Source organism: Helianthus annuus, chromosome 4 (genome assembly GCF_002127325.2).
Source record: "Helianthus annuus cultivar XRQ/B chromosome 4, HanXRQr2.0-SUNRISE, whole genome shotgun sequence".
NCBI lineage: Eukaryota > Viridiplantae > Streptophyta > Magnoliopsida > Asterales > Asteraceae > Helianthus > Helianthus annuus.
Window position 1 is genome coordinate 8,282,475 of NC_035436.2, and position 11,916 is coordinate 8,294,390.

At 38.1% G+C, this 11,916-nt stretch overlaps 1 protein-coding gene across 1 annotated transcript; it reads left to right on the forward strand.

Moving 5' to 3' along the window:
• Positions 1-409: 409 nt before the first annotated feature.
• Positions 410-3,380, forward strand: LOC110932872 (26.5 kDa heat shock protein, mitochondrial). The gene is made up of 2 exons (XM_022176123.2): positions 410-494; positions 2,911-3,380. Exons 1-2 carry the CDS (start codon positions 410-412, stop codon positions 3,300-3,302), a joined length of 477 nt encoding a protein of 158 aa, XP_022031815.1. The 3' UTR covers positions 3,303-3,380.
• The last annotated feature ends 8,536 nt before the right edge of the window (positions 3,381-11,916 follow it).

The following is an 11,916-nucleotide window of genomic DNA, read 5'->3' on the forward strand; positions in this document are numbered from 1 at the left end:
TTTTTTTGGTTCCTTATACAAGCAAACAAGTGTCTATTACAGTCGGATTAGATTTTTGCTTGTTTCAAACACAAATAAATAAATAAGTATCATTTATAGCAATTAAATATATATAGATATAGTTATAAAAAAGAAGGTAGAGTCATCAAGTTTCAACAGAGAAAGCACGAAACTTCTCATATCTTCTTCCTTTCTCTTTTCTCATCTTTATTTATTCCACCAACAATTAGTTAAAAGGCATCCTAACCTTCTTTATATTCGCCACCACCATTCACCACCATAAACACACACATACAATAATGGCAATGCTCGTTTAATCCTCAACAACCTCACTCACTCTCAAAGATTACCTCTTCAAACACAAGCATGCACTTCTCAACTCCTCCACCGTCCACCACCACCAACCACCATGAAAAACCCGAAACCAAAGAGGTTTCCGTCTCCGATTCCGCCAAGAAACCGCGGTCCGTTTCCCCTCGCAGGCGCCGTCGAAGGTCACTTTGGTCGTCGGAAAACACTAATCAGAACCTACCTCCTTTAACTCTTATTCACCATCAATATGTCCCTATTGATATATTTGTTGTAGTCATTTAGATGAAATTTTTAGTGCTAAAATGTCCATCACTTGATGTTATAAAAATACGTGAATTCAAATTAAAATTGTCGTTTCAAATTTACATGTACATAGTTATATATTAGTTTACAACTTTACTTTTGTTTAGGTGTAAAATTTACTAATCAGTTTTTCCACACTTTTCAATTTTCATTCTTATATTTTTCTTTTTCTACAACTTTTACACAAACTATTTTTCATTGTAATCTCAATGATTATCCACTTTTAACTTCGGTCTCTTATATTTTTAACCTTCTACAAATTTGTTGTTTTACGTTTCCGTCGAAATTTTTCGAGTTAACACATTGCGATGCGCGTGTGTTATTCAACGTTTTTACGTTTTTTTTTTTTTGCGGTTTAATGACCCCGGCGCATGCGCGAGTTCTATTAGTTATTATTTTCTATGTTTTACGTACATACTACAACACGTGTGCATGGTTAAACGTTTTTGTCTCTACTTTTTATTCGTTTAATGGTCCCGGTTTTACTATATACTAGTGCATAACAAAAGTACAATTCACCAATATCCATGCAATTTTCAAGTCCACAGGGCCACAAAATAAAAAATACAAAAACAAAATCGTCATAAGGCCACATTAGTCATAAAGCCCTTAAGGGGCGTTATGACTAGTGGCGAAAAGTGCAAGAGCGGGTTTTATGAGGCTTTATATCACAAGAGGTGTAGTAGTAAGAGGGTTATATAACCCCTTCAATTATACATATATATATATATATATAGGGGATGGATCATGAGAAAACTAGTTTAAATGAAAAAACCAAAAAACTAACTAAAAAAACCTAAAAAAAACCAAAAAAAATACCAAATTTTTTTTTTTTTTTTACAATTTTTTAATAAAAAATCGCTACTTTATATGTATGGAAAAAAAATTTCAAAAAAAAAAAAAAAAAAAAAATTTTGTTGTACTGCACATGTGCATTAATACGGAAAGCCTAAACCACTTAACCCACCACCCACCGACACCCCCCAAAAACCTAACCCCCCCCCCACCCCCCAAAACCTAAATTCACCCTCCCACCAAAAGCCTAACCCCCCCACCCCCCACCCCCCAAAAACCTAAACCCCCCCCCCACCCCCACCCCCACCCCCACCCCCAAAAACCTAAAACTAAACCCTAAACATAAACCCGAAAAAAACCTAAACCCCCCACCCCCCCCCCCAAAAAAAACCTAAACCCCCCTCCCCCACCCCCCAAAAACCTAAACCCCCCACCCCCCACCCCCCACCCCCAAAAACCTAAACCCCCCACCCCCCACCCCCCAAAAACCTAAAACTAAACCCTAAACATAAACCCGAAAAAAAACCTAAACCCCCCACCCCCCCCCCCCACCCCCAAAAAAAACCTAAACCCCCCTCCCCCCACACCCAAAAACCTAATCCTAATCCTAAACCTCCAAAAAAACTAACCCTAAAAGCTAAACTAGACTCAAAAAGCTAATTTTAAGCATGTAATGCAATTGTAGTACATGTTACATTGCACATGTGCACTACTATAATAATAGTGTAGAAAACAAGACGACACCATAAATCTTTTTTTATGTCATAAAAAATATGCTCGAATATACTTGAATAAAAGATAAGAAAATTTGTGATCTTATGGTGCCATTTTTGTTTTAAAATGATAACGTATGGAGAAATGGGAAATGTTTGAAAATTTATATATTTTTTGTTCCAATTTTACCCCTCCTTCATTAAAAGTCCCCCCTCCTTCATTAAAAGTCTCCCTCTCTCTCCCTTTTAGTGGATTTTAGTTAGTTTTCTAGTTTTCTCATTTATATCTAGTTTTCTCATGATCCTCTCCCTATATATATATGTATATGTATATATGTGTGGGTGGGAGAGGAACATTGTGCAGCGTTATGTATTTCATGCAAAGACAACAAAACCAACCCATAGCGTCGGCCGTAGCGGTGTGGCCGGGCGCTAAGGGGCGCGATCAAGCATTCCGGCGGTATATATCGCCTCATTACGGACGGTCTAATAATACGTCATATTACTATTAGAAAATACATAATAAAAATACAATTTGTAAATATCCTTATAATTGTTCTCAAACTTATTTTCCAGATTTTGAAACTAGCTATTATATATTCTAGACAAACATTTTAAAGCAACCACAAAGTCATTGAACTAGCGAGTTCATAATAGGGTTATATTTGATATCTTTTTCTAAATTATAAATTCTAAATTAAATTTTTGATGACACAGTCAAAGAAAAATTTCATGGGTAAAGCATACCCGTTGTAATTGTTCTGATATAAAGATTTTTTGACACTAGGATTAGGGAATGCGATCGTGGAAGCGGCTACAAACATGAACAGATTACTCGAAAACTTATCACCATCACGTCTAATAAGGCGATTCAAAGAGAAAGACGAAAGCTACACCATCAAGTTTCAGATGCCCGGGTTGTCGAAAGATGATGTGAAGATCACAGTTGAAGATGGGATGTTGTTCATTCGAGGCGAGCATAAGGACGAGGAAGAAGGTTCTGATGACGATGAATTTTGGTCGGCTGCCACCTATGGGTACTATAACACTAGTCTCATGCTGCCGGAAGATGCGAAAGTGGAGGAGATTAAGGCGGAGATGAAGGATGGAGTGTTGCATGTTGTTATACCAAAAGATGAGACCAAGAAGAAGCAAATTAAGGAGGTTCATGTTGGTTAGTTTTTATAAAAGTGTGTGATGTCTCATGGATGTGTTATCAAATTGAAAGTTTAATAAAATGTTGCGACTTAAAAGTGAGAAATGTGGAAAGGAGAATAAGTTAAGGGACACAAGTTATATTTTTGTGTATTTTAACAATATAAACCATCCTAAATTGGTTAATTATGATGGTTGTCTTTCTCATAGTTATTGTAACAGGATGAGATTCTAGAGTGAATATTGATATATTTGTGAACTGAGTGAACAAATTCTGATCATTGATTTACATCATTAAATTGTAAAATACACTATTGTTTTTTTTTTTTCATTATCAAATCATGTCTATTGATTTACACTTGTGTATACATTTGTGTATTGATAATCAAGGGCTATGATTAGTTCACTAGTGTTCACTATCAAGAGGGTTATTCACAAATAAACCTAACCCTATTGTAACATCTCATAAAAGAGTTGTATGGTTTTTATATCAAATGAAAAGGAAATTACAATTCACATTTGTATATTTTCTCTTTAGTGAAGATTAAGTTTGTTTTTTTATAGAAACGCTTTTGTAGTTTTGTTGATCAAATAGTTTTAATTTGCAACGTAGAGGAGAAAGAAGAATGAAGAAGAAGAAAAAGATGATATCTCAGGAACAAAAACATTTATATTTTCTTCAAGAACCAACTTTTTGTAGACTTTGTAGTTGCTTTTCTTTTGGTTTGCACAAATTTCCGTAGTAACTTCACGAGACTCATATTGGACTTGAGCCTTGATATTCTTTTCCTGACACATTGTTGGACTTCTCTTTTGGGCTCAAGCAAATATGGGAATCTTGAATTTTTGGCACTTGATTTGCAAACTTGAGTTTCAAGAATCAACTTACAAGAACGGAATTATGTTGGTCGACTTATATTGTTGGGTAGTAGTAAATGACGTTCGTGTTTAGCGGCGGTTTAAAGAGCATGAAGAGAATCGTACGAAGTTGTGTCGGCTCTATTCTGTATATCGAAACGTACACGTGCACATAGGTAATTTTAAAAGGTTAAATAATCAAATGTCAAAACCCAAGCTTAGGGTTTGTAAAAAAATAGAGTAAAATACACTTTCAGTCTCTACACCCCTCATTTGAAATCATTCAACAGTCTGGTCCCTCTGGTTGTCAATTGCTAGCAATCAAGTCCCTCCCACTAATTTCTGTTAGTGTTGACTTGGGTATTTGTGTCTATTTACTTAGAACCTCAAGAGTGTATTATTAGATTTATGTGTAATTTATTAACAACTTATCAAGAGTATAAGTTGGGAACATTTATAAGTATTAGTGTATAGTGTATATTCGGTTATGTTTGTTTGTGTTAGTTGAGTTAGTTAGATGATGTGGCAGTTAGTTAGGTGATGTGGCATTGGAGTTAGTTTGCCTATATATACTTTGTACTCTCTTATTTGTAATCATCAACAGAAAACTACATCTTTTACATAACAGTTCAAATCTTCATGGTATCAGAGCTGATGATACCTGGAGTTCCGGCGTAACAAACTTTTCCGGTCGTCATTTCCGGCAAGATTCCGGCTTATTCTTCTGTTCTCTCTCCTCTTCTCAGCTCTTTTTCTTCTTCTCTGGTAGGGCTGGCAATTCTGACACGAACACGATAACACGACACGAACCTACACGAAGTTAACAGGTTTCGTGTTTGACCTTAGCAGGTTTCGTGTCTAAACAGGTCGACACGATAAGACCTGTTTAAATTTCGTGTCTAAACAGGTTAAAACCCGTTAACCTGTTAAGACCCGTTAATAACCTGTTAATAATTTTAAATTAAAAAATATATGAAATATATGGGGTGTGTCATGTGGACCCGGACATATGTGGAGGGTGTATACAACTTACCCAAAATTTTGAAATCCCACATTTCTAACTTCTTCACAGTTCAGTCTCGCTCACCAAATAAACCCTAAAAGTAAAACTTCCTTCAATCGCCGACAGCCCGCTGCTCAACCCTTCATCTCCGACAGCCTGCTGCTCAACCCTTTAATCGTCGACAGCCCGCGGCTCAACCCTTCATCGCCGACAGCCGCTGCTCAACCCTTCATCGCCGCTCATAGTTAAGGTAAATCGAACCTGTTGTTTCATCGCCGCTCACAGTTGATTAATATGCATATTATTTTCGAAATTGAATTTATGTGAAACTGTCATGGTGGTTTTCTTTTAAGGACAACATAGGGTTCTTAATCTGTTTATTTGGGGTTCAATTTCAAAGAAACTGATTATGTGATGATTGTCATGGTGGTTTTCTTTTATGTAGATAATGAAAAGTGAATCCATAAAAATTGACTGGCATGGTTTATTGGCTTTAGATCAGCTTGTCTTTATTGGCTCATCATGACTTGTAAATGATGACATTGAGTCTTCATGTTGATATAGTTGCTATTTAATCAGAATCTTGTTTTGTTTCTTGATATAGTTGTTGTTCAATCAGATTAAGAACTGAATTTTTTGTTTCTTGATATAGTAGCTTTTATTTAGATTTGTTTCTTAAATTGTGTTTTGTTTTGGATATAGTTGCTGATTCATTCAACATTAAAGTCATGAGCGATTCACAAAATAAAGTGGGGAAAAAGAAGGGCAAAACACCGGTATGTTGTTGGTTCAACTTTTATAGTTTTTGGTTAAATTTCCTTATAAACTTTTTGTGTAACTTATTTATTTTTTATCTATTGTAGGTGGATATGGATTCCGATTCTATCAAAGTCGATCTAGAAAATGATAGCTCTATGAATTTGGATGTTATGATTAGGCTTTTATGGATTTCGTTTTAAGTTTGTTAAAACATTATGTGTCTATGCATTTTTATGACTTTTGTGAACCTTTCGCGACTAAATTTTCATTAAACAGGTTCCTTAATTGCTAATTTCAAATATGGAATAATAGATCATTTCGTGTCTTAACAGGTCGTGTTCGGGTCTTAACAGGTCGTGTTTGTGTCCTAAACAGGTCATATGATATGTTGGTGACATTTTCTTGTCTTAACAGGTCATTTCGTGTAACCTGTTTATTAACAGGTTCGTGTTCGTGTTTGGAAAATCTGACACGATAAGATTTCGTGTCGTGTTCGTGTTTACAGGTTTCGTGTTCGTGTCTTATCGTGTTCGTGTCTTAACAGATCGGGTTGACCCGATATGCCAGCCCTATTCTCTGGTTATCATCTCCTCTCTGATAATCAGTGTTTCTTCAAATCATCTTTTCTCCGATCACTGTTCTCTCTTCTAAGATCATACTTTCATGTCTACATCAGAATCTTCAAGTTCAAGCAACACTTTACCTAATATCACTAGTTTCCTGTCAATAAAACTTGATGATCAGAATTTTCTCAACTAGAGACATCAAATAACAACAGTTTTGAAGACTTTAGGTCTTCTTCAATACCTGAATGCTGATACATCTGTTCCTGATGCAAATTCTACAACTTATGAGCAGTGGATGAAATCAGATGGATATGTAATGGCTTTAATCACAGCTACTCTTTCACCTTCGCTTATGCACATTGCTAGGAATGCCACATCAGCTTCTGCTCTCTGGAAATCCATTGATGAGTCATTTTTTCAACAAGTTTATGCTAAACAGTCCTGGTACATGACTCAATTTCACCTGTTAAAACAAGAATCAAAGTCAGTTGTTGACTATTTGAATAGTGCTAAAGAAATTGTTGATGTGTTGAATGCAATTGGCAATCCGATAAGTGATGACATGTTTGTGTTACAAATTCTACAAGGTCTTAATCCTGAATTTGAAAGTTTTGTGACAAATATTGAAAACTCAAATGATAAACCAAATTATGCCTTGTTGAGATCAAAATTGCTTACATATGAAGCAAGAATGAAGCAAAGACAAAGTATTCATACCGTTCCTCTTACGGCCATGAATGTTAGTGTATCTAGTCCTCCTCATCGATCTGAATCTGTATCCAGTGGTTCTGGTTCTGGATCTACACAAACACAGTGTCAGATCTGTTCGAAATATAGACATCTAGCAACAAACTGTTACTTTCGCTATTCAAATCCTTCACACAGTAGAAATAACAGTGGTGTTCGTGGAGGATTTAGAGGTCGTTCAGGAGGATTTCGAGGTAATTTTCGTGGTGGATTTCGCGGTGGATTTCGCGGTGGTGCAAGAGTAGGTGATCGGTTTCAGGCTAATCTTGCTGAATATGGTACTGGTAATCATGTAAGTTCGATATGGAACCCTAATTTTTCTTCAAACATGATGAATCCTAATGTTGGAACCAGTAATGAATTTGGGGGTTCTGGACATATGTTTGGTAATGGAAGTGAATTTGGTGGTTTATTTGGAAATGGATCGGGTATTATTGGAAATGGATCGGGTTTAACCGGAAATGGATCGGGTTTAAACAACGCTGGACAGGGTATTTTAGGGGCTGGACCCACTGTTGGGCTTACTGTTGGGCCTGCTGTTTCACATGTCTCACATGGATCTACTGTTGGGCCTGATTATACTGCTGGGCCTGGTTTTGGACCTGGTCATTTCCAGCAATGGGCTGGAAAACAAAATACTAATAATGGTGGATCTCATTATGGGTTTCATGCCAATCTTTCGAGCGCGTGTCAACAAGTTGAGTCTTGGCTTCCCGACTCCGGTGCATCCGCTCATATGACTTCCGATCCGTCTATGGTTTTTGATGCTACACCCTACACGGGATCTGAGCGTGTTGTCATTGGTGATGGTACTCCCTTAACTATATCTCATATTGGTTTTGCCTTACTTCGTTTATCCACTTGCACTCTATTACTTCGGTATGTTTTAGTGGTTCCTGGCCTTGCCAAGAACCTACTTTCCATCACACAGCTTGTTATAGATCACCCGATTGCTGTTATATATTCTCACTTTGGATTGTCTTTTCAGACACTCACGGGACAGGTCCTCCACCACATGCGTGCTAGTCCTCATCAGCTCTACTCACTCTCTGCCACTTTCTCCGCATCTCGAGAGATTTGGCACTCTAGATTGGGCCATCCATCCGATGCCGTTTCATCTAGACTTTCATTTTTACCTTTGAAAACTAAAACAATGAATAATGTTTGTAATGCTTGTAGTACTTCTAAATCTACTCGATTACCTTTTACTACGATTGTATCACATTCTCTTGATCCATTACACATTATTCATTGTGATATTTGGGGACCAGCACCAGTTATGTCTCGTTCGGGTTATCGATATTTCATTACATTCATTGATGATTATAGTAGATTTACATGGATGAATCCATTGACGTGTCGTTCACAGGCCATTGATGCTTTTCGACATTTTCGTCCTTTTGTCGAAAAGTTATTTTCTTGTTCTATTTTGAGTCTTCAGTGTGATGGTGCGCCTGAGCTCACTCGTGGTGATATGTCTCGATATCTTTCAGAGGCTGGTATCTCTTATCGTATTTCTTGCCCTTATACACCCCAACACAATGGGGTGGCTGAGCGCAAGAATAGACATTTGTCTGAGGCTGCTCGTGCTTTGTTATTTCATGCTCGTCTACCAAAGCGATTTTGGTATGACGCCTTCGCTACTGCTTCCTATCTTATAAACCGGTTACCCACACCGGTTCTTCATCATTCCTCTCCATATGAGGTTGTATTTGGCTCCCTGCCAGATTATTCCTCTCTTCGCACATTTGGGTGTTTGTGTTATCCTTTTCTTGGTGATACTCGACTGGATAAACTTTCACCCAAATCTACTCCTTGTATTTTCATTGGATATGCTCCTAGTCACAGTGGTTATCTTTGTTTTGATCCTCTTACTGATCGTACATATACCTCTCGTCATGTTGTTTTTCATGAGGAGATTTTTGATATTCCTGGCAGTTCATCTGCTTCTTCTCCTCCTGTTTCTGATTCTTTTCCGTTATTTTTTGTTCCTCCTCGTCCTATACTTCTCCTTCTTCTTCTCCTTCATCATCTTCTTCTTCTCCTCCTCCCCCTCCTCCTCCTCCTCCACCTCCTCCTCCACCACCTCCTTCTTCTACTTCTACTCGTCATCCTATGGTTACTCGATCTCGTGATCATACTCGACATCCTCGACAGTTTCCCGATCATGTTGTTTTTCATGCTTCCACAGTTCCCACTACTGAGCCATCCACTTTTCATCAGGCTCAGCGTTTTTCTGTTTGGTGGGATGCGATGCGTGTTGAGATGGATGCTTTATCTGCCAACCAGACGTGGTGTCTGGTTCCGGCACCTATTGATGCCAACATTGTTGGTTGCAAGTGGGTTTACATGATTAAGCGTCATTCAGATGGGTCTGTTAGCCGATATAAAGCCCGACTTGTCGCCAAGGGTTTTCATCAGACTGAGGGTATTGACTATACTGAGACTTTTAGTCCAGTAGTCAAACCTACTACTATTCGGCTTGTCCTCTCACTTGCTTTCTCTCGAGGATGGTCTATCCGACAGGTGGATGTCAACAATGCTTTTCTGCATGGTGACTTATCTGAGACGGTGTACATGTCTCAGCCACCTGGTTTTGTTGATTCCACTAGGTCAGATCATGTTTGTCTTCTGCAGAAGGCCTTATATGGCCTGAAGCAGGCACCTCGGGCTTGGTTTTCCAAGCTTTGTTCCGCTCTTACTGCTAGTGGTTTTACGCAGTGCATCTCAGATACATCTCTTTTCGTATATAGAGTTGATGCTACTGTTTGCTATGTGTTGATCTATGTGGATGATATTATTATCACTGGGAGTTCTCCTACATTTGTTACTACTTTGATTGTGCGATTACATTCACAGTTTGCACTCAAAGACTTAGGGGAGTTATCTTATTTTTTGGGGGTTCAGGCTACTTTCACCGATGATATTTTACATCTTTCTCAGCAGCGATATCTACTTGATCTACTTCATCGTACGGGTCTTTCTGAGTGTCGTCCTTTGCCTACTCCTGTTGCTTCTGGACGTCAGCTTTCTCGTTACACTGGTATTCCATTGTCCGATCCATCTTTGTATCGGAGTACTGTTGGGGCTTTACAGTATTTAGTCTTGACTCGCCCAGAGATAGCATATGCGGTCAGTAAAGTTTCTCAGTTTCTACAGACTCCTACTGACCGACATTGGGTAGCGGTCAAGAGGATCTTACGGTATCTTAGAGGCACGAGCTCTTTTGGATTGTGTATACGTCGATCTGCTAGACTTGACATTCATGCTTATTCTGATGCTGATTGGGCAGGTTGCCCTGATGATCGTAGGTCAACTACTGGGTATTGTGTTTTTCTTGGACCCAATCTTGTTAGTTGGAGTTCCAAGAAACAACACACTGTGGCTCGATCTAGTACTGAGGCAGAGTATCGTGCGATGGCTCATACAGCTGCTGAGATTCGATGGATTCTGTCCTTGTTACATGAGTTGCATATTGATTTACCTTCTCCACCGACTTTGTGGTGTGACAATCTTGGGGCCACATATCTTGCGGCGAATCCTGTGTTTCATCAGCGTATGAAACACTTAGAGATTGATTTACATTTTATTCTGACTTGGTATTATCAGAGGTTTTACGAGTTCGATATGTTTCCACCACGGATCAGATTGCTGATTTGCTGACTAAGGGGTTAGCTCATGATCGTTTTGATGTGTTGAGATCCAAGCTTCACGTGGATGATCCACGTTTAGCTTGAGGGGGCGTATTAGTGTATAGTGTATATTCGGTTATGTTTGTTTGTGTTAGTTGAGTTAGTTAGATGATGTGGCAGTTAGTTAGGTGATGTGGCATTGGAGTTAGTTTGCCTATATCTACTTTGTACTCTCTTATTTGTAATCATCAACAGAAAACTACATCTTTTACATAACAGTTCAAATCTTCAATAAGGATATTTATATACAGTTATTGTATGGGATACGTCTTTGGAAATCCCTTTATTTATGGGTTAATTGAAAGTGTATGGAAAGCATCTAGAAGGGTATGGAATGGAAGATACACACATTAAGTTACCTGATGAGAGATGAGGATGGGAATGGAAGATCTTGGTGCTAGAGATTCATAATCATGGGTGATATTACACATATTAAACATTCAAATCAAACATTACGCGCCCTAGTTTTAATCCTTGTTCTCAAATGCATTGTCAAGCGAATCAACTAAACAATGTCAAATATGAGATCAATCTTACCTTAAATCTGTCGATTAGAAGGTTGGGTCGAACAAAATAGGAAGATGGAGTGGACGAGACAATGCGATTTCTAGGAGAAACTCTAAACGAGCGACGCAGAAGAGATTGAAGGGTGCTACTGATTTTGGAATTAGGGTTTGGGAGTAATAGAACGTGTGTGAAAAGCGTGTTTAGAAATCTTTAATTTAGGCGGTAAAATGTATCTAAGGTGAAACCACAGGGTGACACATGTTCCCCAATTGTTTCTTTTATTAGAGATATAGATTGACATTGTTGTTTTAAAATGGTCAAGAAAAATATGTTCTAAACTTGCTGAAAAGCCATTGTTCTTGTTCTTGTTTTTATTGGTGCAATATCTTGCCTTTCATAAGTTAGCGGATTCATGATAAAACTAAATCATATATCAAAGTATGGTTGACAGCAGGGCCGGCCTCTTAGGCTTACCAATAGGGCCAACAAAAATCAAGGGCCTCCAA